This window comes from Alexandromys fortis, unplaced genomic scaffold (assembly GCF_014885135.2).
Source record: "Alexandromys fortis isolate MF-2015 unplaced genomic scaffold, M_Fortis_MF-2015_v1.1 scaffold_26, whole genome shotgun sequence".
Taxonomy (NCBI): domain Eukaryota; kingdom Metazoa; phylum Chordata; class Mammalia; order Rodentia; family Cricetidae; genus Alexandromys; species Alexandromys fortis.
The window spans coordinates 14,647,236-14,674,574 of NW_026067894.1; the positions used below are offsets into that span (position 1 = coordinate 14,647,236).

At 42.9% G+C, this 27,339-nt stretch overlaps 1 protein-coding gene across 5 annotated transcripts in view; it reads right to left on the reverse strand.

Annotated features, from left to right (window-relative positions):
- Positions 1-27,294, reverse strand: part of Kiaa0319l (KIAA0319 like) — a 99,930-nt gene extending 72,636 nt beyond the window's left edge. Inside the window, exons 1-2 of one of the 5 annotated variants that reach the window (XM_050156573.1) lie at positions 27,181-27,294; positions 23,718-23,887 (exon numbers count right to left, since the gene is read on the reverse strand). In XM_050156573.1, coding sequence (XP_050012530.1) covers positions 23,718-23,859 — 142 coding nt within the window. In that variant the 5' untranslated portion in view covers positions 23,860-23,887; positions 27,181-27,294. Of the gene's footprint in view, positions 1-23,717; positions 23,888-24,181; positions 24,317-26,840; positions 27,092-27,180 lie in introns of those variants that run through there. The other 4 variants (XM_050156555.1, XM_050156564.1, XM_050156583.1 and 1 more) reach the window with 4 other exon arrangements.
- Between the last annotated feature and the right edge of the window lie 45 nt (positions 27,295-27,339).

The window sequence follows — 27,339 nt, forward strand, 5'->3', positions numbered from 1 at the left end:
GTTCTGTAGACCAGGCGAGCCTCAAATTCAGAGATCCACCTGCCTCTACCTCTTGAGTGCTGGGATTAAAGGTGTGCGCCACCACCACCTGGCTAAGGGGTAGTACACATTTTAAGCCCACCAGTTGGGAGGCTAAGGCAGGGGATCACTGTGAGCTCCAAGCCAGTCTGAGTTACATATAGAGCAAGATCCTATCTTTAAAAGAAAATAAAGTTTAGCCATTAATTACATAAAACACACAAACAAAACAGTATTTTATCATTATTAAATGCTACTTAATGTTGCTTAGTTACTTTTCTCATTGTTATGACCAAATACCTGAAAAAAAGGAACCCAAGGAAGGAAAAGTTTGTATATGTCTCCAGCTGGGCAGAGTGCAGTCCACCATGGAGAGGTATGGTCTGTGGTGCTGATCAGCAACCAGAAGGGAATGTCGGTACTCAGCAGGCTTTCTCCTTTTCCCCTTTTTTATGCAGTCTGGGGCCGGAGCCCATGGGCAATGCCATCTACATTCAGAGGTCTTCAATTCAAGCCCTCTGGAAATACCTTCACAGATACACTCAAATGTGTGTCTCATTAACATGCTAAGTGCTTATTAATCCAATCAAGTTGACCACAGAAATAAGTCATCACATGGGTGGTTCCACTGGGTATCAATAAGTAGAAACACAAGGAAACAGTTCGTCTCCAGCCGTTCATTAGATGAGAGTAAGTTCTCTTCTGCATGATGAAAAGATAATTAACCATTTCAAAGAGACACTAGTTCTAACTTCAGCTCTGAACACCAGTTACTAAAAGCTTAACCTTTGAAGGACAACTTAACTTCTCCAAGATTCAATTGCTGTTGCTCTTAGAAAACAATCTGTGAGAAGAGGGGGCAGGGGCACTGGGGGAGTCAATATTGGATTCCAGAAGTAATGTGGATAAAAGGTGAGGTGAAAATAAACTCCAATTTTAGATCAGTTCCTCTTCCTGCCCACGCCTCCATAGGCTGGCTCTGCTCCCAGGGCTTAGGCAAAAGCAATATTAAATGCTTACAAAAAAGGGCTTACAGTTGGTAGAACCCGAGACTGAAAACTCTTTGCGAACGGCTGGAGCTCACTGTAGGTAGAAACATGTAGAAAGTTCAGCTAGGGTAAGAGCAATAGGCAAAGCTGATCACTGTCTATAATGATGGCAAAGCAAAGAAGACAGAACTCCCATGTGTGTTACCTGGATGATCCCCAAAGCAAGAGGATCTGGAACTAGCAATGCTTATTCTCATTACTCCTCAAAAGGCAGAATTCTAATAAATCTGGCACAAAATCTAGACCTGGTTTCATAATTCCAAGTAGCAGAGTGGAAACTGCAGAATAAATGAATTATTGCCAGGAGGAAATTCACTAAATACTTTCAGTAAGCTGTGAACAATTCTAGAAATATTTAGAAGCACTGCAATTGCCTCTGGCATTCTTAAAACTCAGGCAGGTAACAAGTCTGAATTCAGGAGCAAACTTGGAGACTCCACTGACTGGCAACCGCACAAAACACCCACTACCTCAAAAGCCACATTGAGAAAGTACCCAGGGAATTGAACCAAATCCATCATACTGCATCCAAAGGGAAGGGCTATGGTGGTGGAAATAGGAATAGGGACTGGAGTTTCTTCAGAAAAGAAAAGCCCAGAGCAACTGCTAAGTTCTTCTGTGGGGTGGGGTTTTCTGCAGAAAACAGCACAATGAGGGCATTTTATAGGTAACATCTGCATATTTCAGTGAATGTTTAAATTTATCAGAGCTAGCTGGGCAGTGGTGGTACACACCTTTAACCCCAGTACTTGGGACATAGAGGCTGATGGATGTCTGTGAGTTCATGGCCAGCCTGGTCTACAAGAGCTAGTTCCAGAATAGCCAGAGCTGTTACACAGAGAAACACTCTCTCAAAAAAAACAAAACAACAACAACAAAAAATTGTCAGAGCTAAAATTTTTATGAAGTCTCATGATTCTGTAACAATGTATAGAATTCATCGACTGTTTTCCCTTGGACCTACTAATGAAGAAGCCTTAAATTTGGTGCTGAGCCTGTGAGCTGTGTGTGGCTGTATACCATCTCCCTTCCAGCAGTCATCGTCAAAGGTACGCTGCATCTCAGCCAAGATGGCCACCACAGAAAACTGGGAAACACAGGCACACTAATAGAACTGCTCAAAAACCAACATAGGGGCACGCCCACCTTCCTTTTGCTGTCAGGATATCTGTTACCTGCACACCTACTGATGAACAAATACAAAAAATGGTGCCACATTCCTCCCCGCACCAGTGTTCTTCTGTAGAGCACACTCAGAAGGCCAGGCAGGGGGTAACAAATCCTTCATAGGGTGCAATTAGGTATTATGAAGTTTGGAAAAGGCCAGAGTAATAACCATTGCCCCCTCTCCTCTTTCTCAAAAGGGCCAACACTTATTCCCTCAACTGCACACGCCAGACTGGAGGTAGCAGCTGCCTCACAAAGCAGTCCTTTTAAAAGAAAATAATTACTATGTGCTGCCTTCGCTGTGTGCCTAGATTGTTAAGAGCACAGTTTGTTAAATGTTACGGTGTAGGTAACTTGCTGAAACTAAACTCTCCGCTAAACAAGTGTTACTAGGCTTTGATTCCTTTCCTTGACTGCAGTGTTTCCATGTTCCCATAGGCCGTTATGAGAAACTCCCTAGGACACAGATGCCCGGCACATATGTCTTTGCTGCTATTTACATTAACTCTGATGATCTGTAAAATGAAAAAAAGGTTTCCACAGTTGGAGAGCTGGCTCAGTGGTTACAAGCACAGGCTGCAGCTAGGTGGTGGTGGCACACTCCTTTAATCTTAACACCTGGGAGGCTGAGGCAGGTGAATTTCTGAGTTCCAGGCCAGTCTTGTCTACAGAAGTGAGTTTTAGGACAGCCAGGGTTACACAAGGCAACCCTGTCTTGAAAAAGAAAAAAACAAACAAAAAAAAGAGCACTGGTTGCTCTTCCAGGAGACTCAGGTTTAATTCCCAGCACCCTCTTGACAGCTCATGCTGTCTGTAACACCTCATTTCTTTCCTGGATGGCCTCTCTTTATCCATTTCATGAAGTCTTCCTTCTCTAAGTGCTGAGCTTGTACCTTGTAGCTTTGGATTCACAGGCTTGACAGACTCTTGACAGTAGACATTCATAGAATCTCCTTAGCTTTTAAAGTTCAGCCACTGAACTTTAAATAAATAAATTTGTTATTTTAAGAGGTAAAATGGAACGGAAGATGTCACCTCCAGTATGGACCACTTGGGTTTGAGTCAGGTTTCAATGCTGATTAATTTTCCTGGAAATAAGTTTTGAAGTTAGGTGTGGTGATGCTGCCCACAACCTCAGCACTCAGGAAGCTGAGACAGGAAGACCTGAGCAAGACTCTGTCTCAGAGAAAGAGAAGGAAGGAGGGGAAAGGAAACTGAGGGACACAGAAGCACGATGAGTTGTGTAGCACAAACCTGAAGACATGCTAAGTGGCTGAAGAGATCACTGAGCAATGAGCCAGCTAGGAAATGGGCTTCTTTGTCAAAGCCCTAAGCTGGAAAGTCCTTTCGCATCACAGAGCAATTCTGTGTCTGTGAAAGGACCAGCCAAGTTTCAGTTCCTTGAGCCATCTACTTCAAACCACTCCACTCCACTTCAAGATGCAAGAGGTTTTCACCATGGAAACTGCTGAACAAAATCAACAGTGGAGAATAGCTTCCTAGTTCACCTAGGCAGACAGTCATCCACCACTTTGACACCTGGTCCACTACCTTTGAGTGACACGGACAAAGAAGATTTAAAACAACCCAAAGTTCTGGCCACCTAAGCGAAAACGTGGGAACCATTCTATCTCAATTTTAATTCAGCTTCTGACTGCTACTAATAAATGAAAAGTTTGCATTAATTGGATATAGCTGTCATTATGTTTCAAAAGGCCCATCTGTCAAAGTTTAGCCCAGAGACATTTCTCACAACCAAGTGTTAACAGAATCACTGGTATAGCTGAAAATAGTGCTCTTACCATAAAGTCACCTGCTCAGAAACAATCCAGTCATCAAGAGCTTTATACTACTTAAAGGCAGATTAAAACATGTACTTAAAAAAAAACAAACTGTAACTGGGGGTTACATTGCTGCATATGATGTACTCAGAATCCTGCTTTGCTTCTTCTCCCACCACTTTATGACTAAAAGACTCTCAAGAGAATGCTGTCAGCGAGGAGAGCACGCCTCCAAGCCACAGCGTGAAGGAAGCCCACACCTCTCCATGTAATGCTGCCTTTGTACTTCAAAAAGCACAGGTATCAAATGATAACAGATAAGCTTTGGTTTGTATAAAAAGGGGTAGGCTCTATGAAGGAAAAAAAATACAAAAAACCAAAAGCATCTAGATAATGCCTAGGATCTAGCAATTTCCGTGAGTTCCCCTGACAATGACATTGTTAAGATGTTGCAGTTGATTGCTGTCTCTGACTGCAGCTATTATGAGCTGATAAATTATTTGCATTCAACTACAATCACACCAACCTCCTCTGAAACCCACACAAAGAACCTTGAATCAGAGCCCTGCTTTGTTTTGGAGAAGATTTTTTTCCCCCACCCCTGGTTTGTTTTCTTATTTCTAAAGAAAAGGTCATTTAGAAGCCTACAGCAGAGACATACAGATTAAATAAATTAGCAATAAGCATGAAAGGAAACAAGGAAAACTATAGCTAGCTATAAAGTGTTATTTCAGCAGGTATGGCGAATAGAGAAAAAGTTTGTCAGTTTATCCACTGAAAGCCTCTCTTTTTGCAGCATTATGTAAGTGTCATAAAAAATTAAAAAAATAAAACATCTGCAGTAAGCTGAACTGGGACATATGAGGACTCGATACAACTGAGCTCCCAAACTTAAATATCTCAAACCACTTTTTGCTTATAGCAAATGAAGTGCAGAGCTGCAGATGCCGTCTCATCTGTGTGTAAATGAAAGCGGAGCCGTGGAGTAGTCAGTATTCTTAGAACTTCTGAGAGCCAGTTTATTTAAATTAAATCAAAACCAATCTGTATCTGTACAAAAATAATTTTCTCAGGGCTCTGACTCTCTAGACGCTACAGAGCTGCAGTGCCCTCCCTCCAACCCTCCCTCTGAGATAACTGAAAAGAGCCGGCCAGACTGAAACCACTTCAGATGGATCCAGGAGAGGGAGGTTCAAAGGAATCAAAATAGCCCATGCCTCACCAGCCACCTGCTGTAGAAGGGCTTGGCTCCTCTCTGCCCTATTCTTTGTGCTCCCACAGCACATCCTGGAATTTTCATGCATCTGTCTTTTCTACTTCTCCTCTGCTTCCATACTGTGAACTCTAATGGCAGGAACTGGGTTTTATTTTAGCCTGGTATAGTGTCCGTTGACCTAAAAAGTGTCCATGTAATAACACTAGTTATTAGTTCTCACTAATTATTTGAATGGCATGTCTTAGAGAAGGTCTGAAGAGATGGCTCAATTGGTAAGATGCCTACTATACAAGCATGAAGACCTGAGCTCACAGCCCCAGAGCCCATATGAGAAGGCCGGGACCTGTAACCCCAGTTCTAGAAGGGGTGCTGGTGGGGAGTCAGGCAGATCCCTGAAGCTCACTTGCCAGCCAGTCTAGAGTCTAATCAATTGATGCTCCAGTTTAGTGAGAGGCTCTATCTCAAAAACCATAGATAAGGCCAGGCATGGTAATAGCATGTGCCTTTAGTCCCAGCACACAGGAGGCAGAAGCAGCAGATCTCTGTTGAGTTTAAGGCCAGCCTGCTCCACATAGTGATTTTTCAGGCCAGTCAGGACTACATAGTGATGACTTTATCTATAAATAAATAAATGAATAAATAAATAAATACTTAGAGACATTAAAAAAAAAGACACCAGGCATCAACCTCTGGCCTCTACCTGCATAAGCACACATGCATATGCACCCACATGCACATATACACACACCCCACACCAAAAAATAAAATTGAAAATAATAAATACCTTAGAGAACTTATTAAAAATGTAGCTGACAGGGACACAGGATCACATGTCTGTGATAGAGTCTTGCCTAGTATGCTAGAGACTCTGAATTCAGTCCTCAGTACTTAAGAAAATTAGGGTATTTCAAGCTTCTAAGTATATCAAACACTCATGAGAGCCAAGTATTACAAATATTAGAAAAGTGTAACTTGATGCAGTGTTGACGTTTATGCCTCGTTATCTGGTATAGACAAGCAGCTTTCAATTTTCTTTTTGGTTTTTCGAGACAGGGTTTCTCTGTGTTGCTTTGGAGCCTGTCCTGGAACTCACTCTGTAGACCAGGTTGGTCTCTAACTCACAGAGATCCCCTGTCTCTGCCTCCTGAGTGCTGGGATTAAAGGAGTGTGCCACCACCGCCCGGCCCTTGACTTCACTTTATGACATATATTTTAATTCATTGTTCTTTATCCTATACCTCCACTTTCAAATTTCATAATTTATATATTCTACTGACAAAAATAAAAATCTGGATAAACTGGTCAAGGCTCTTGACCACTAATTATCTAACGTGAACTCTCTTTAAACACATGGCATCATTGCTGTGTTGAGTCAAAAGAAATTAATTTCAAGATTAAGTCTAGGCAGGGCACTAAAATGTGTCATGTGTCTACAACCTCTCCCCGGCCCCCACAGAAACACATGGAAACCCCTGGAAGTCTGTGGCACATGGGCTCTCACTCTCCACCATTTCTTCCCCACTGATGGAGGCAGCCATGCTCCCAAGTACTTCCCACAGAACGGTGGAGGCGAAACAGCTCAATCAAAAGAGCTTGGGGAAGGAAAGAAGAGAGCCCTTGTCAGAGAAAGACTCCAGGGAGACAAGAGAACTTTTGCTTCTGCCTTAGCCATCCTGGGTAAAGAAACCTGTTCCAGGTCGGGTTTTCTGTGCTGAAAGGCCAAGCTTCCCACCCTTTAACCTTTCACAGAAGGAATGACATTAAAATCCACCTTGTTATTTTAAAGTACCTTGTGAGAAATGTCAGCACAGCAGCTTCTGAGCACACCCGGGGAGCACAGTGGAGGGCAACTCTGAAAGCCAGCAGTGGAAGCTGGTAGAGGGAACATACAGGGAGAGGGAAACTTGGCCGCTGCCATGCAACTGACCTGGCAGGGTACAGACTGCCTACCAAAAGGCAGCTTCCTTTATGCTAATTGAGACTCATTCACACCAGCAGGCCCATTTCCATAGTCTCCAGCTGAGTCAGGTTGCTTTCGGTCAATAAAAACTGCGGGGTTTTTTTTGGGGGGGAGGGGGGCACTTTTAACAGGTAGATAGCAGTTCTCTTAAAACTGTAAAACCTAATTAGAAATGAAGACTACCAAAGTAAACCTAAATCAATGTAAACACCACTCCTCTTCACCAAGCCTGTGAACGGTCAAGTCATTCCCTTTATTACCTACAAGTGAGAGAATTCAGGAGCACACATTTATCTCAAACTCAAATGTGTTGTTGGATTAGAATCAAAGCATAATGACAAGCATTCCTAAAAATCCCTGTCTGCAGAGTGAGTTTTCAAAGGGGAACTGGGCAAGATACTCTGTGCACCATCTTTAGGGACAGTCTCCAGAGCGTCAAACCGGCAGGATTCCTCTGCTTCATACTCTTTAGACGATGCCAGTGATGTTTAACGCCCCACTCAAGGGAATCCCTTCTCATCTTATAGCATTGTCTAGCTTCCCTTTGTGACTGACAGGCCAATTCAGGATGCTGGAGACTTCACCTGAGAAACAAACTTGAAACCAAAGCGACAAGAACATCCTGATGCTGGTAAGATCTTCCAGTATTGACTGTCTACATCTAAAAATGAAGCAAAGACTATACATATAGTTCTTGTCCTATCTCTCCAGATAAATATTCTCACTGCTGATTAGGGGATGTAGGTTATCCAAGGTAAGAGCAAGTAGGTCGAAAGAGAATTGGAGACATGCCTGCATAATTCTGACTGGAGGTATAAAACAAATTGGTTGAACCCAGTGCCTCCTGCATGCTAAAGCAAGTGCTCCACCACTGAGATAGATCTCCAACCTGTTTGCTTTTTGAGACACACAACATGGTTCAGGATCTCTTAAAACTCCACACCAGCCCCAACTTCCCATTATCCCCTCAGCCTTCCAAGGGAATTACATGCAAACGTTACAATGTCAAGCCTCTATCCACATAATCCTCTTTTTTTTTTTTTTTTTTTTTTTTTTTTTTNTTTTTGGTTTTTCGAGATAGGGTTTTTCTGTGTAACAGTCCTGGCTATACTGGAACTTGCTTTGTAGGCCAGGAGGGCCTTGAACTCACTGAGATCCACCTGCCTCTGCCTCCCAAGTGCTGGGATTAAAGGCGTGCACCACCACCTGGCACTATCCACACAATTCTTAACGGAGTTTTACTTTACTAAAACTAACTTGAGGCATCAAATTGCTTAGTTTCAGGTCAGGCATGTCAATCCACACCTTTAATCCCAACACTAGGGATGCAGAGGCAGGTAGATCTCTGTGAGTTAGAGGTCAGCCTGGTGTCCATGGCAAGTTCTAACGTGGCTTGTAAGTCAGATCCTATCTTAATAATAATAATAATAATGATGATGGTAACAGACTAGTTCCCTACATTTCTAGACTTCTACAAGTATACAGTGCTGTCATTGTCATTACATTGCCTCAAGACCATGAGGAAACCTCAAACTCCTATTTTTTTTAATGCATATGGGTGTTTTGTCTGCATGTATGCCTGTACACCATATGCATGCAATACCCAAGGAAGCTAAGAGGAGGGTGTTGGATCCCCTGGAACTGGAGTTACAAGCCACTGTGTGGGTGCTGGAAATCAAACCCAGATCCTCTTGGAAATGTAGCCAGTGCTCCTAATTGATGAGCCATCTCTCCAAACCCAAACTCCAAGTATTCCTTGGAAAGAGAATTCTCATTGCCCAGGGATGTGAAAGATATCAATAGAAAGAAGCTCAATGAGGGCAGAAACTAATCCAGCTCATTACTCCATTTCTAATGCTTACACTAGCTGGCACACAAAAATTACCCTTTTAATAGAGGGAGGGACTAACTCTGCTATCTGCTTCCAACACAAAATCTAAAACTAACTCTAAATCAACTTCAGTCAAAGCAATATCTCGAGCCAGTGTGGTGCTACACATCTATATTCCCAGTGTTGGGGTAAGCAGAGGGAAGACGGTGGCAAGTCCGAGGCCAGCTTGAGCAGCATAGCAATACTCTCTCTCAGAAAATAAGAACCACTATCCTGACCAAAAGACAGAGCCAACATGATCAGGCACAAGATTCTGTGAAGCACAAACACATCATCACGATGAGGGAAGTGAAGCAGGGTGGAGGCCACAATGGTGGTGTGGCAACAGAACACAGCACTCCTTGAGAGGGGGAAGAAGAGTAAACAGGTGGCCTGTGGTGCCCCTCAGAGACATACTACAACCATGAAGAGTGCCTGATAGAGTCCATTCACTCCTAGCCTGTGTAGAAATGAACGGGAGCCTACTTTCTCTGACAATGCAGAAAGGCCACTGCCTGCATTATACTTAGAAATGGAGACTCTGATCCCAATGGACAGAGACGTAAGCCAGCACAGAACTCAAACTTGCTGCTGCTGGGTCACTCTGAAATTAAACAAGACTTTCACCAAATTGAATTTCATGTGAAAATAAATACTACTAACATTTATTGACAGAATCTAAAAATAGGGTGAGCCCTTTGCATAAGTATTTCATGTAATCCCTACAATAACCCTACAAGAGGTAATTTCATCCCTATTTTACAGATGAAGAACCTGATGGAATTTAGCAATACCAGTCCATAAGAAGCCCAGGATGCAGTCAGGCTCGTATGACTCTCAAGCCCATGCTGTTGGCTGATGTCTACCTCTTGCTACCTTATGAACCGGCAGGTGGTCAAGACCAATTGTTTTTTGAGACAGGGTCTCACTATGTAGCAATAACCAGCCTGAAACTTGCTATATAGAACAGGCTGGCTTTGAGCTCACAGAGCTCCACCTGCCTCTGCCTCCCAAGTGCTGGCTAAAAGTGTGGGCCACCATGCCCAGCAAGACCAATCCTTACATCTTTTCTCTGAAACATATCCAGTACTGCCTGCAGTCAACAGTAGCTCTGTGAGCTCAACCACATGGGCTGACTTTTTTTTTTTAAAGATTTATTTATTTGTTATGTACAGTGTTCAGCCTCCAATGCCTGCAGGCCAGAAGAGGGCACCAGATCTCATTACAGATGGTTGTGAGCCACCGCGTGGTTGCTGGGAATTGAACTCAGGACCTCTGGAAGAATAGTCTGTGCTCTTAACCTCTGAGCCATCTCGCCAGCCCTGGGCTGACTCTTATCATGGAAACCTCTGGGTGGAGGATCAGAAAGACAGTTTAAAATGGAGACCCATAGGAATAGTGGTACATACCTATAATCGCAATACTCAAGTTCAAGGCCCACCTGAGCTATGAGATCCTCCTTCTCTCTCACACACATACCACACAAAACAAGTAGATCCTAGGGTTTAGGGCTGTAGCTCAGTGGCAGAGTGGTAGAACTATGCTTGTCATAAGTATGACCCAATACACACAGGCATATTAAATAAACAAACAAAAATAAATCAAGAGCCATAAATTTTAACTCAAATTTCTTGACACTGCTTGGCTGAAAACAGGTGTCTGGGCACTGGTCACATCACTCCTAAGTATATTCCTGGCAACTCCTGACACAATGCTTTAAACTAGCAGCTAATCCAAACACTGAGATTTTTAAAATAACCTACAAAACAAGTCAAAGGCTATTTTTTTAGACCTCACTGCCACCTTATTATTTCTTTTTTTTTTGGTTTTTCGAGACAGGGTTTCTCTGTGGCTTTGGAGCCTGTCCTGGAACTAGCTCTGTAGACCAGGCTGGTCTCGAACTCACAGAGATCCGCCTGCCTCTGCCTCCCGAGCGCTGGGATTAAAGGCGTGCGCCACCATCGCCTGGCCACCTTATTATTTCTTCTCCTAAAAAACCCCCAAGAAGAATCAATTTAAAATTGTTTTTACATTGGGCCAGGTGGTAGTGGTGCACACCTTTAACCCCAGCATTTGGGAGACAGAGACAGGTGGATCTCTGTGAGTTTGAGGTCAGCCTTGTATATAAGACCTAGTTCCAGGACAGCTAGGGTGGGCTGTTACACAGAGAAACATTGTCTCAACACAACAAACCAAACCAAATGCTTTTAATTATGCTAGGTTTTCTGCCAATCACTCCATTTCCTCATCTCTCTTCACTTTACTGCACACAGGTTATTAAATAAGTTCGTTATGTTTGCATAGAGTTTCTAAAGGGCAAAGAAAACCCACCAAAAATACTGTTTCCCAAGCTGAGGAACTGAAGATGACTATCTCTCACTTCAGAATGTTTAAGCCACAGAAAACAATTTCATGTCATCGGTAGAGAGGCTAACTGTGGGAACTCTGACCAGTCTCACAAACTTGCATCAACTTAGTGTAATATAACAAGATCCCTAGACTTGCTCATGCCAGTTAGCTGAACTCTAGAATCAAAAGGCTTCATGGTCTGTGCCAACAGCCAGAAAACTCTCCTTTTCCCAGACCGCCATGCACTCAAGTCATTACCCTACAATCTAAGGAGACGGATTGAGGATTAATAATTCATTTCCTTCCCGTACTGCAATGTAGTTAAGAATATAAGACAGTTGGCAGGAGAAAGTTCCTGCTGAAGGCTCATTGCTGGAAGAGATATTCCATTAGTCATCCACCTTAAATTGGGCACCCAGCACATAGAAGATAAATGGAGGTACCTAAAGGGGCTCCCAAAAATGCTTTTCCCTGAAAATAAGACCCATGCATGTCCAAAATATATCACATTATTTAAAAAGAAAAAAAGATATGTCTTGCTTTTACTGGCATAAGAGGGCTACGGATCACAAAGTATAACAAAAAAGGAATGAGAAAGACAGTGGGCTCAAGACCAACACTGCTTTGGCTCCTGTGCCAGGTACCAGGAACACTCCTGGCATTAGGGACACGTATCTGGGCTCAGGAACACAAGCACAAAAGAACAGAATGGCAACTAGAAAGGAAGAGACTCTTGCTGAGCCTGGAGCCATCTCTGTGTCCCATCTGTGGTCTTTGTGGGTTCTGAGGTTGTTAATCTCTCCATGCAGACTAAGATACAAGATACATGGAGATCAAAGTATCATCTTTATAATACAAATGATAACAGTGGCTGGAGAACATGGTAGGGATGTGTAGCCACAACATTTCTTCTGTTTTCCATACAGAATTAAATTTACTCAGTGAGGCAAATGCAGGATGTCTTGGGAGAAGTAGGCCAGCAAAGTATGGTGGAGCAAGAAGTCCTCAAGCCTGGCCCACTCCACACAATAGGATTCATTTCTAACTTCATGAACCAGAAAGAAAAATCCCCACCATTTGTGAAATGAACTAGACAGAGAAAAGATAGCGACATTTTCTTCCTTGGACATGAAGAACCCACATAATAGGCTGCTTGAAAAAAAAAAAAAACAGAGCAGAAAAGATAACAAAATACAAATGTCCAGAGGGGTGCTATGGTTACTTTAACATCATAACTTATTACCTACTCTACACTACATGCTGGATAGATAACTCTAAGCAAGACAGTTTCATGGAACAGATACACAGTTAAATCATCATAGTAGACTCCTGTTCGTAATCAGGATGGAGGACTCATCACCCCACCATAACTGCCATCTACCACACAGAATATTTGCAACAATCAGCAATAAGGCTGCAGCCCTAAGAAAAGAAAAACTTGAAATGACCCCTACAAACACCCAGTTTTCTGTTAAGAGATGGTTTCTCCACTGTAGCACAAAAAGCTGGAACCTAAGCAGGACAGGGAAGTCTCCCTGATGCTACAAAGCAAAGTTCTGTATTTGGCTGAAAATTGAGGAAGTTGTTGTAAGAAGATGGGGTGGGGCAGCAGTCCAGTGAGAACCAGTCTGAGGTTAAGGACTGGACTGCAAACAATGTAAAGTAAGATCACCAGGTGTTTATTAGATGGAGAACAATGCAGGATTGAGAAGCAAACAGAATCATTAGGGGTCAAGCAGTGCTTAGGGTAGGAGGGAGGCAGGGGCATGCTAGAACTCAGTCCAGCTAGTGTTAAGCATTTATATTACATCATCTGCTAGTGGCGACACAAAAAGAGTTGCTTTACGGGCAAGACCTGCGCCTGGGTTCTCTTCCTAAAGCCTAGCACTACGCACAGAATGCAGGGTACACAGAACAGTGCACAAAGGAGTTCAGACCAGAAGTCTCGGAGTTTGAGAGAAGCTTGTTTATGTGATTCAGAAAACATGAGGCACAGTGATAATGGCACACGCAGCAGGATGGAGCATAAAAGCATGATATGAATGATGATCTTCTGATATGGAGGAGGGAAGAAACAGAGAATGACTCAGATTTCTACCTCAGAATATGGGTGGAGATGCTCTTTTTATGTTTATAGGGAATAAAGGAGAAGAAAGAGAAGAAAAGATCTGGCTTCCGTTTTGACATATTAAGCTAATGGTAGTTATGAGACATCTAGTTGGAGATGTGTGGCATCCAGGTGGCTAGGCAGTTTGGTGCTCAGCAGCAGTGACAGATCTGGGAGTGGTAATCACAGAGCTATCAACTGAAGGAATGAGCGAGATTGCTAAAGTGCGTGAAAGAGTGGGGGGGAGCTTTGAAACAAAACCCTCAATAACAAAAAATTTAAAAGAAAAGCTAAGGAGGGGTTGAAAAGGAAAGTAATTGAAAAGTGCAGACTAGCAAGTAGGAGAACAAAGAAAACGGTGTACTTTTAAGGCAAGAGAAGTCAGGGTCTCAAGAAAATAGGCAAAGCTGCACAGATTTGCAGGAGGGCAGTTTGGAGACAGTTTCTCTGTGTAACAGCCCGAGCTGTCCAGGAACTTGCTTCGTAGGCCAGTCTGGACTCGAATTCACAGAGACCCACCTGCCTTTGCCTCCCAAGTGCTGGGAATAAAGGCATGTGCCACCACCACCTGGCAAATAAATCAATTTTTAAAAAATCTTTTTTTAAAAAAAAAGAATTTCACAAGAAAAGGAGAAATAAGAATCCATCATGTCCAATACCATAAACTAGCAAGCACCTAATACAAATGAGAGAGAAAGAAAAACATAAACAAACACAAACAACAACTTATTGTCATTGTTCATTCTCAACATTAATTTGGCAGGATCCAGATCCACCTTGGAGACAAGCCTCTGGGCAAACTGGTGAGAAATTATCTAGATGAGGTTAATGTGGGCAGTAGTGCCTCATGGGGTACCAGACTGAATGAGTGCCATTACTCTCAGCTTCCTAGCTGCCTACACACGCTGTCCACTCCTTCCCAGCCACCATGATAGGTAATGTATCCTTGAACTGTGAGCCAAAATGAACCTTCCTTCGTAAGAGTACATCTTGTCAAGTGTTTGGTCATAGAAACAAACAACTAATACATCTGTGTATGCAAGGAAACAGCTGAGAAATCCATCACGATCAGCAGACGCCCTCAATAGTAACCACAAATGTGCACAGTCTTAACCTTGCAATTAAAGTGCACGAGAGCCTACTGTATTAAAAAAAAAAATCCAGCTACCAGTGTCTCTAAGAAACACATGTCCCTGGCAAAGATACCTGCAGACTGAGCATGAAAGGATGGGAGTCAATTTATCAAGCAAATAAAAGCCAAAACCAAGTTAGCTTAGTTGTTTTATATCTAGCAAAACAGACTTTAAACCAAAATCAGAAAAGATTTGGGGGTTTTTTGTTTTGTTTTTCTGAGATGATGTCTCACTATGTAGCCCTGGCCTCAAAGTCATGGAGATCCACCTGCCTCTGCTGAGTGCTGGGATTAAAGGCATGCACCACCAACTAGAAAAGATTTTTTGGGGGCTGGGGAGATGGCTCAGCAGTTAAGAGCACTGGTGGCGGTTCTTCCAGAGGACCTGGGTTCACTTCCCAGCACCCACATGGCGGCTTACAACTGCCAGTAATTCTACCTCCAGGGGATCTGACACCTCGCAAAATACCAATGCACAGAAAGTAAAAATAAGTAAATCAAAAAAAAAAAGATTTTTCTAATGTCACTACTATTAAGAAGGAAAAAACATAAGACACAAAAAATATAAATATACATACAACAAATGTTGGGCTCCCAATTAGAACACAAAGCACTAATGGACATGAAAGGATAGATCTTGACAGTAACAGTAAGTGCCTTCAATATCTCACTCTCCTAAGAAGGAGGACATCAAGAGCCAGCAAGATGGCTCAATGGATAAAGGAGCTTGCCACCAAGCCTGACGACCTCAGTTTGACTCCTGGGACCCATGTAGTAAAGTAAACTCTCTAACATTTACATAAACAGGGGTGTTCACGTGCGCACACAAACACACACAGAGATACATAAAGAAATGTAACAAGCAAACAAAAATAGATCATACTGACTAAAAATCAGTAAGGAAACTTCAAGAACCCTGACGGTAGTGGCGCATGCCTTTAATCCCAGCACTCGGGAGGCAGAGGCAGGTGGATCTCTGTGAGCTGAGGTCAGCCTGGTCTACAGGATGAGTTCCAGGAGAGCCAGTGCTACACACAGAGAAACCCTGTCTAAAACAAAGTAAAAAACAAAAAAACAAAGAGAGAGAGAGAGTGAGAGAGAGAGAGAGAGAAAGAAGAGAAGAGAAAAGAAAAACAAAGAAAAGAAAAGAAAAGAAAAGAAAAGAAAAGAAAAGAAAAGAAAAGGAAGTTCAAGGCTTGAGTTACAGCGAAGTTGGCAGAGTGCTTGCCTAACACAAGGCCCTGGCTTAGATCCCCAACCATGCATAAACCAGACATTGTGACACACTTTGCAATCCCAGCAAAAGATGGGGGCAAAAGGATCTGAAGTTCAGGGTCATCCTCAGCTACATAGTGAGTTAGAGACCAGTCTGGGATACATGATAACCTGTCAACAAAACAAATTGTCATTTTTCTTATTCAAAATCCATTTGTTACTTCCCCCATACAGAATAAATATGAGTTCAAGTACTTTTTTTTATAAACAGCTCAATGTAAACTATAAAACAAAACAAAAGAAACTTCTGAGTTAATCTGCACAATAGATCAAGAGGATCTAAGAGACATTTACTGAATGTTCCATCCAAGAGCAAAGTAAAAGTTCTTCTCATCCAACCAAGAGAGCTTTCTCTAAAACAGGTCATAAAGCAAATCTTTTTTTTTTTTTTTTTTTTTTTTTAATGTTTTAAGACAGGGTTTCTCTGTGTTGCTTTGGAGCCAGTCCTGGAACTCACTTGGTAGAACAGGTTGGCCTTGAACTCAGAGAGTCTCCTGAGTGCTGGGATTAAAGGCTAAAAGGCGAGTGACACCACCAGGTGGTTCCATAAAGCAAATCTTAAGAAATAACTTCTATTGCAACACAACACAGTGGAATAAAACGTGAAATAATTAACAAGAAAACTACATGTAGTATATGAATATTTAATTACTGAACAACAGACTCTTGGATGACCAATGGATCACTAAAGAAGTGAGAGAGGAAATTCAGAAGTTTCTAGAAGCAAATAAAATGAAAGCAAAACTTACAGAACGTTTGGGATACAGCAAAGCAGTTCTAAGATGAAAGTTTATAGCTGTGAGTACTTATGTGAAAAAACAGAGACATCTCAAATAAATTATTTAGGTTCTTAGAAAAATAAGAACAATCTAAATCTGAAAGTAATAGCTAGAAGTAAATAATGAGGGTCAAGGCAGAACACAGAGAACCAGCCAGATGCCTATCAAGAGACAAATGGACAAAGATAATGAGGCACATATACACAATAGAGCTTTGTGCAGCCATAAAGAATGAAACTACATGATTTCCAGGAAAGCGGATGGAACTGAGAGCATTATGTCACCAGACCCAGAAAAGCAAATGCTGCCTGTTTTCTTATGCAGAATCTAGATTTTATATATACTATATATATTACATATATATGTGAGTTTTTTTAAATTTCATATATATATGAAAGTGTAAAGGGAATTATCTGGGGAAGGAGAGATGGGAGAACAGGGAGTGAATATAAACAAGATAAAATATGTGTACAAAAGGGTATTAAACTCATTCTGCACACTAAAATATTAAATAAAAACATTAAAATTCTGCTGGGCGGTGGTGACACATGCCTTTAATCCCAGCTCTAGGGAGGCAGAGGCAGGCAGATCTCTGTGAGTTCAAGGCCAGCCTGGTCTACAAAATGAATTCCAGGACAGGCTCCAAAGCTATAGAGAAACCCTATCTTGGCAAATAAAATTAAATAAAAATAAATTATTAAAAAATAGAATTGAAACCAAGTGTGGTGGCTCATGCTTATAATACCAGTACTTGGGAGATACTAACTGCTGCAAGTTTAAGGCTAGTCTGGACTATTCAGTCAGTTCCAAGCGAGCCTGGGCTACAAAAGCTAGACCGTGTTTCAAAGAAACCCCAAACCAGAGCTGGGTACTTAGCTCAGTTACAGAGAACCTACCTAACATGCACAAGCACTGCAGGAATAATGGGAAATGAAAACACTGGAAAAGACAGAATTTGAGCTGGGCCTTGTGACATAGGTTTACAATCCTGGGATACTTAGAAGCTGAAGCTGAGTCATAAGGATGGAAAAGTCAAGGACTATCGGAGCTACAGAGGAGATAATCTGTAGACAGCCTCTCTGAAAAAGATTCGAACTGAGGCTTCTAAGCATGGCAAACAAGACTCCTTATCACCTGGCCACTCCTGACCCCTTCAGGAACTGCCCTTCCAGAAGCACTAAGTGGGGCATGGTTCATCCACATCCTCTATACCTTTGCTCTCTAGTGCCCATTGCCTGGGAATACCTTCTGAGTCATTCAGATTCAATTTTCAAAACTGCTTAGGTGTCAGCTTCTTGGAAAGGACTCCCTTCACCTCTGTGGTTTGAAAGAAAATGCCCCCCAAAGGGAAGGACACTATTAGGAGGTATGGCCTTGTTGGAGGAAGAGTGTCATTGTGGGGGTGGGCTTTGAAGTCTTTTTTTTCCTTAAGCTTCCCTCAGTGTGACTTTCAGTTGACTTCCTGTTGCCTGCCAGATGTAGCACTCTCGGCTCCAGCACCACATCTGCCTGCACACCACCATGTTCCCCATCATGATGATAATGAACTGAACCTCTGAAACTGTAAGCAAGCCCCCCCCCCAAATTAAATGTTTTCTTTGTAAGAGTTGCCATGGTCATGGTGTCTCTTCACAGCAACAGAATCGCCAACTAAGACAGCCTCTACACAAAATGCTTCTTCTCTGGTTCCCGTAGCATAGTGCCTGAATCCCTCCATCCTTTCCCTTAGCACATGCTGGTGTCTGTCTGTTTCTCTCATCAAACTGCGTATTTTTCCAGGACAGGAGCTGTGCTGCACTCCTTGTTATCTGCCTCAATTAGAGCCAGAGTCCTACTAAATTCTCTAATCATTAACCAGGCATGCAATCTCCTTCTCAGAAGCAGATAGGGAAGTTTCTAGAACCAACTGCTACCTTTAGGCTTATATCCTTGTTTTAGGATTCCAAGATCAATTAGGTCTGTGCCCCATGCACATGTAACTTTTCAGATATACCCATTCTTGTTTGGATATGTTAATATAGTTCAGATTTTAATCCCATCTATTGGTTTCAAAGGTATTATGTCTCTTTAAGTTGTCTTTGTAGACCTCTACTTTATGTTGGCTTTAGCTTAATTCTCAAAGGATAATCCCCTTATTGCTAATGTACTTATTCAGTAAACAAATAATTTTATGTTACATTTTTTTTTGGTTTTGTTTTGTTTTTTGAGACAGGGTTTCTCTGTGGCTTTGGAGCCTGTCCTGGAACTAGCTCTGTAGACCAGGTTTATGTTACATTTATATGCCAAATTTTATGCTTGTTTAGAATAATATCTCAATAAGCAAAAAGGCCAGATTTCTGCTCTCAAGAATATGACTAAGCCAGGAGGTGGTAGTACACGCCTTTAATCCCAGTACTTGGGAGGCAGAGACAGGCAGATCTTCCTGAGTTCAACACCAGCCTGGTCTACAGAGCAAGTTCCAGGACAAGCTCCAAAGCTACCCAGAGAAAACCTGTCTAAAAAACAAAACAAAACAAACAAACAAATTGACTGACTACTAAGGAATTTCCAAGTTCTTAGGGTCATCTGATATTTGTTTCCAAATGACAATTACAAGGTCCAAAATGCTATTCTCAAATCACATAGCAGTAAAATTATACATAAAAACTCTAACTCAATAGCTCACAAGGAAAACAGGCTATCTTTTATCAGATAAATCGTAATCATTCATTTTTAGCAGTGGCCTTCACTACTGAGCCCAATGCAGAAATGAAAAGGAGCCAACTAAATGAAGTCAATGGGTACCTAGAAATCTACCAAAGGAGGGACTACTAAGTGGTACCCAGAAATAGGTGGTAACTACAGAATTCCCTTATTTTTGGTTATTTTTGTCAGGAAGAATTCATATAATTCATGAGCTAAATGATAACAGAAAAAAAAAACAAAAAGCATCTTTTATCAGAGAAAAAAACTTAAATGCTTAGGTAGAAGCTGAATAAACACAAGCAGATAAATACCAACTCAGGCTACCTAAATAGGTTTTCACTGATGTCATTTTGTTGCTACATTATCTGGTATATTTTCATCTCTTTATTAAAAAGAAGCAAAAAGAGAAGAAGGAGGAGAAAGAAGATGAAGTTGAAGTTGTTGTTATCCAAAAAATACTGGAAAGTATAGAATAAGAAGAGATCATAAAATATAAACGTTCAGTTATATATCTTATTTTAGACTTCTATTATGTGATTATTTTTTTCATTTCATACCATTGACGCCATAGCAAACATGCAGTTGTTTATCTTGCTTTTACCATTTAGTTCAGGATGTCTCCCCATATACTCATTCTTCTAAAGTAGGGAACACAAGACAGTATCTGTCCTAGTCACTCCCTGCTGCTGTGAGTTCCAGGCTAGCCTGATCTGCATACTGGGTTACAGGACAGCCAAAGTTACATAGAGAGATCCTGTTTCAACACACACATGCACGCACGCACGCACGCACGCACGCATGCATGCACACACGCACAGAAAATAAACAAAAGGATTGCACTACAGTCATGCATCACCATGCCTAGTTTTTGATACATGCACACACACTAAAGCAAAGGTCTTGCTATGTATCTGAGACAAACTCAATTTTATTTAAGTGTGATTGTGTGTCAGTATGCATACATACATGAAGGTGCCAGAAGTTATTAACCACCTGATATAGGTGCTGGGAACCAAACTCAGATCCTCTGGAAGAGCAACAAAAGCTTTGTTGTTGTTGTTTGTTTACCCAAACAGGCTTTCTCTGTGTAACAGCCCTAGCTGTCCTGGAACTCATTTTGTAGACCAGGCTGGCCTCAAACTCACAGATATCCACCTGCTTCTGCCTCCCGAGTGCTGGGATTAAAGGCATGTGGCACCATGCCCCATGCACAACAAATACTCTTAACCACTAAGCCATCTCTCCAGTTCCCCTTAATTCCCAACAAAAGCAATAATTCTTTTTTTAAAATTTTATGTGGGCAAATGTTTTGTCTGCATGCATGTGTATCACTTTTATGCCTGGGACCCATGGAGGTCAGAAGAGGACATCAGATGCCCTAGAACTGGAATTACAGGTTGGTGTGAACCACCATACAGGTTCAAAGCAAACTCTGTGTGCTTGGAAGAGCAGTCAGTGTTCTTAACCACTGAGCCATCTCTCCAACCCCAAAACTCTTGAAAGGGTAGTTAAGAGCCATGAACTTTTTAGATATCCTGATATTTATGCCAAATGTTTTCTGTTCAAATTTTCTAGCACTATTTGAGGGCAGCTCATCTTTCTTAACTGTACTATTTATTTCTTTGTTTTGCGGTATGGAGTTGAACCTAGCGTCTTTTGCATACTAGGCAAGTGTTCTACCACCTGCCCAGATCCCAAGCCCCTAGATATTTTCACTTTATTTATTTATTTTATTTTTATGATTTATTTTTATTTTATGTACACTGGTGTTTTACCTGCATGTACATCTGTGTGAGGGTGTCAGATCTCCAGAACAGGAGTTCTAGACAGTTGTGAGCTGCCATGTGGGTGCTGGGAATTGAACCCTGGACCTCTGGAAGAGCAGTCAATGTTCTTAACCACTGAGCCATCTGTCCAGCCCGATATTTTCACTTTAATCTTCATCAGGCTAAGTTAAATAATTTCTTATCTAAATCTGAAATTCCCCCACAACTCTATTCTGAACCCAAGTGTAAGTGAAAAACACAGAAAGTCTCAGAATCACGTTGTCCTCCCCTGGTGCTCTGACTCTTTCAGTTTCTTGTCATGGTTCTGGGAAAAACAACAACAACAATTACTACTACAACTTGGTCCTCCAAGGACCACCTGGAGCCAGAAGGCATACCGGCAGAAGAGAAAACGAAAACAAGCATCAGCAAACAAGTAGGATCTTGCTCTGTTGTGTGACTTCTTGCTATGTGACTAGTAAGTCACTTTGCCCTTCTCTGTCTCTCTCTGGGTCTCAATTTCTTTACTAATATAATGAGCATAAACTATCTATTTCAGGGTTATCATAAAAATTCAACGAGAAAGTATGTGATGTTTCTCGAAGCCTGGAGGGGTAGGTACACTTCCAAAGAAGTGAGTCTCCCGATGTAATATTACCAAACTAATTACTTCACTCAAATTACCTTACATAGAATAACACCAAGAACTAGTCAACAAAACATCATCTTCCATAAAAAAATATCTGGGTCAGCTTTCTATCAACTCAGTCTCCACCACTATAATCATGCAATCATCAGCTACCACAGCCAGAAAACAAAACCCACAGTCAGTGCTACTAAAATTGCTAAATACAGTAATTACTTGATTCTCAAGATCATGTCGACAACAGAAATCTTCACAGCCATTCAGCACAAGCTGAACAGTTAGCCTTAGCAGCGGTCCCTACAGCAGAAGGCTGGTCACCGCCCAGAGGAAAGGCACATTCAAAGACTTTCTCAAGCTGCTGTTTTCTCACACTCCGTACTTTGCGAGGAACCATGTCAACAAAAACACTGAAAGGGTAAGGACAGAAAGTGGTCTGTTGTTTGGTTTGGTTTGGGTTTGGTTTTTCAAGACAGGGTTTCTCTGTGTATCTTAGGCTGTACTGAAACTCGCTCTGTAGACCAGGCTGGTCTCAACCTCGCAGAGATCCCGCCTGCCTCTGCTTCCCAAGTACTGGGATTAAAGGCATGCGCCACCACTGCCAGGCAAGCAAGGGTATTTTGAAATTTGGCTTTTGACATTTAGCCTTCTTGACACTAACTCTTGACAAGAGGCTCTAAGGTAGTCTTGAGGAGGAAAGTATATTCTGTGAAGTCTATCAACATGGTTCCTTTCTATGAACAACAAGCAGAGCCAGTGAGACTGCTCAGCTTAGCAAGCCTGACCACCTGACTCTGATCCTCAGAATCCACACAGAGGTAGAAGGAGAGAAGGCTCCACAAAAGCTGTCCTCTAACCTTACACAGACACCATTATGGCATGGACATACAGCCTCTCCAAAACTTAAATAAATAAAAGTAAAAAATACAGCTTGTTAAAGTGAGATGTTGCCAGGCATCCCCGGTGGCTCACACCTTTAACATTAAACTTGGGAGACAGAGGCAGGCGGATCTCTAGGAGTTTATAGCCTGCCTGGTCTACATATCCAGGTCCAGGCTAGCCAGGGCTACACAGTGGTACCCTGTCTCAAAACTAAAACCAAATGTGGATCCCTCTAGGAAAGGAAACAAAGCATCATTCCCTGAGCACGTATGTTTACAGAGCTTCACGTGCTTTTATATGTTCTCTCTCAGGTCAAGCTACAAGGCAGATCTTGTATTTCAACAAGGTAAATCGAGAGAGAGGTAAGAGTATCATGAGGTCAAGGCCAGCCTGGTCCACATAAGTGAGATCCATTTTAAAAAGAAAGAGAGAAAGAAAGAAAGAAAGAAAGAAAGAAAGAAAGAAAGAAAGAAAGAAAGAAAGAGAAACCATTAGGTAATGAGCCCTAGGCCTCAGTCATTACATGGCAATGTCCAACTCCAGGACCCCAATCTACCCAACTCTGAAAAGTTTTGTTTGTTTGCTTTGTTTTGCTCATCTGCCTTTATAAAATGTCAAAATGAGGGCTAAAGAGATGGTGCAGCAGTTAGGAGCATTGGCTGCTCTTCCAGAGGACCAGTGTTCAATTCCCAGCACCCACATGGCAGCTCACAACTGTCTGTAACTCAAGTTCCAGTGAATCCGACTCCCTCACAAAGACATGCAAGTCAAACACCAGTGCAGATAAAAATAAAAAATTTAAAATGACAAAATGAATACCAATTCTCCCTTATGAGAAAAAAATCCAATTCTTATCATGATTCCAAAACAAAACAAGCCCAACAAACAAACACCCACCAAAAATAATGACCATTCCTGTCAGCAGGTCGCTTTCCTGCTTTCTGGTAGGTCTTTAAACCGTACCCAGGAATCTGGGATGCTCATTGTTTGAGGGGGGCAGGGCGGAAGGGGTTAAATCTTAAAGCTCAAAAATGATACCTGTTGACAACCACAGAGCGCCGAAGCAGAAGAAAGTATAGAGCAGGTACAGGCTTCTCAGCGGCTTCACTGATGTCTGCCAACAATATCCTGGCAAAATCCAGGAAGCAGGACTTGGCTTGACTCCCAGCCTCTTCTCCATGGCCTTCCAGAGAGGCAGAACCAATACACTAGAAAGACAGAAGGAGATAAAATTATATGCCAAGTAATTAATAATTGATTCCTGGAAATGTGGAATGCTAGAAAATGTGACAGATCAGGAGAAAGAGAAATTTCAAGTGTGTCTTTCAATTGTTCATCCCTGCCAGTAAGTTTTCAGCCCGAGCTTTGGCAGAGCCTGTAATTATCAGTGTAACAACAGAGCAAGAGATATAAAATGAATCTGCTGTGAAAGAGGAACACTTACATTCCACTCTTGTCTAACCTAACAGCAGATCTGTGACAGAATGGGTGAGAACACCAACCTGAGGAAGCAGCTTTGATTTTTCCACTTCGACTCCTCACTGCTCTGTGACTCTGACCAAAGTACTTTGCTATCTACAAAGAGGTTGGACTTCTTCTAACTGATTTTCAAGATGAGTCTCTTCAGGCACAGCAATTACCGTCCAGCTTGCTTCCTGCCCCACCATCATTATCTTACAAGTCTACCCGACTTAGGCTTTTACATCATTTGCTGGCTTCAGATCACTTGCAATTCCTATCTTCAAACCTTGCACACTGCTCCCCACATAGTAAATTTTGTACTGTGCTGGCTACTCTGGAATCTAGTGGCTGTAGGACATACGGGGTAGAGGAGAGGAGAATGACACCGATTTTTCCAGAAGTTTCTTCCCTCTTGGATAAATCTTGACAACATATGAGTTGATAGGGTTTTGAAAAGGCAATTAAAAATCTGTTGGCTAAGCATGGTATCTCATACCGAAGTGCTAGCTGCTTGAAAGATTAAAGAATTGCTTAAATCCAGGACTTCAAGGTCAGCCTAGACACTGTCCCAAAAAAAAAAAAAAAATTTTTTTTTAAATCTTCTGTTGGTAGTAGTGGTGAACGCCTGTAATCCCAGTGCTTGGAAGGCAGAGGCAGGTGGATCTTTATAGGTTCAAGGCCAGTCTGGTCTACAGAGTGAGGTTTTTTTTTTTTTTGGTTTTTCGAGACAGGGTTTCTCTGTTTTTGGAGCCTGTTCTAGAACTAGCTCTTGTAGACCAGGCTGGTCTCGAACTCACAGAGATCCGCCTGACTCTGCCTCCAGAGTGCTGGGATTAAAGGCATGCGCCACCACTGCCCGGCTACAGAGTGAGTTCTAAGACAGCCAAGACTACATCTGTTTCAAAAAAAAAATTAAAAATCTTTCTAAATATTATCCACACCTGGCAAATGACACAAGTTGATAACCCTAGCCAGCATACAGGAACACCAGAATTGCCTGGAATGGATTTCAATGCCAGGAAATGAAGAGACACAAACATAACACTTCAAGCTGAGACAATGTCTTCCGCTGCGCCACAGGCACCTGAAGGACTTTCTTTCTCATTCTCTCCCACCCATTCCTATTTCTAGTTTTTCTGTAATTGTACAAGGAGCGGACGAGAGGTATGTGGCCACAAACACATTCAGAAAGTTTGTGAAATGAAGCCTAAGAAAGCATACCCAGGAACTTCTCTAGCCTCCCAGGATGGAGTGTGAGTATGTGTGTGTGTGTGAGTGTGTGGCCCTTACCCAACCCATTTCTGCCTACCGCAAAAGGACTGGAAACTGAAGGTGTGACTCAACACCTGTCATCAATATCCTGGCAGGTGGGTGGGAAAAGCAAGAAAGAAAGGAATAGGCTTTTGAAAACAGGAGTAATAAACACCGTTGGACTAGCAAACTGGTTACAAGTGCATAAGAAAGGCAGAGGTAATTTCATCTGCACGCCCTGCCATTGACTTGGCTGAAACCTACAATTGCGTATGGGCACAAATCTCTGCTAGGGTCCAGTTTCCAAAGACTTGCTGGCCAGAGTCAGGAAACAACAAAACACCACTAAGATCCAAAGTGTTTGTTATCAAATCAAAGCGTGACAACCCAGAGCGAGAACACACACCCCCACAATACTTGGCAAATGAAAAGCCTCCAGTAGTTCTGGCATTTAGGGCGTTACAAGCACACCCGAAATAAAAGCACTCTGTTGCAGCAGCTGTTCTGACAGAGCAGGGGGCAATGTTTACTTAATGCTTCAGGTTGATGGGGAATGTATCATAGTTCAGTCTGTCGGCTACATACGTGGAACTCCTTTTATGTACACAGCGATAAGATATGTTTGAATAACGACAGAGCACGTCTATTCAGCGGGTGTGAGTAATCAAGAAGAAAGCGTTAAGGGGGGAGGGGGAGGTCTTACATATTTGAGAAAGTTACAGAACAGACTGCCATGAATAGCTTTGCTTATATTTGCAGACACTGTTTTCCAAATAGCTGAAAAAATGAACAGATTGTTCCAGGAGGTCGTCTTTCCAACTTGTTCCTGGTTTCCAGTCTGTTAATCACAAGAAAGCACAAGGAGAGTCGGCTGTGCTTCAACAGCATCTATTGTCGGTCGGCCCCAACCACCAGGAGGTGAAGAGCAGGCAGAGCACTCCTGAAACCCCGCCTGAGATTTTCTACTTTGAGTCCCTTCACTTGGCTTTTGTGCTCACTGCGGCCACCGCAGGACCCTCTGTGGGGCATAATTGTCAAAAATCTCACGGAGGCAGGTTTCGCCAATGTGCCCAACCCCGCCCCCTTTAGCCTGTATCAACTTTTTTTTTTTCCTTTTAACCCCGATGGGGAGATAATCAAACACCAGAGACAGCAACTGAGGCGAGGCTACAGAGGTCGAGGGTGTCAAGACCGCAGCGCCTGGTCTGCCACTCTGTCAGGGAATGGAGGGAGCTGCCTGACCAGGCCGGAGCCCCAAAGCGGGGGTTCAGCTTGAGACTCTGGTACCTGCAAGGCCAGAAGCAGCTGACTTGCCCTGGCCCGTTCAGGAGCGCCACCTCCGGGTACCAACGCCGGGCCAGCGTACCCCTAGGCATCGCCCATCCCGCCTCTGCCCCTCCCCTGAGCTTATGGTCCTCGGCCTGGCAGACAGCCGCCCGGGCCACCTACCGGGGCTCAGGACCACATAGAGGGGTGCCGGCTCTCGGCGGCCTCCGCCTCCTCCCGGTCCATGGGCTCGGAGGCCCCAAACCTTCTCTCCCCTCACGCAGAGGAGGAGAAAGAGAAAGAAGAAAGTGCTGGCTCCCCACCCGGACAGCTCCCTCTTGCCTCAGCCTCCCTGGACAGCGACCGCGGCCGGAAACGCCGCCTCCTCCCACCTCCCGGGGCTCGACCCGGAAACACACTCCTCATGTTGATCCAGCCCTCCCGCCCCCACCCTCCGGAAGCGCAATTCCAGCCGCGAGCCCGGGATGGGAGGAGGGGCGGTGCTGAGGAGAGGACTACGCACAAGCGAGGACGTCCGGGCCCTCAGCCTTTCGTCTCGAGACGGGCTGCACCTTGCCTCCTTTGCACGAGCACCGAGCCCTCAGTCTCGGGCAGTGCCCACAAGTAAGATGGCCGCACCGGAGGCGCCCCCCTACTGCTTAGCGCCCTGCCGCGCCATTGG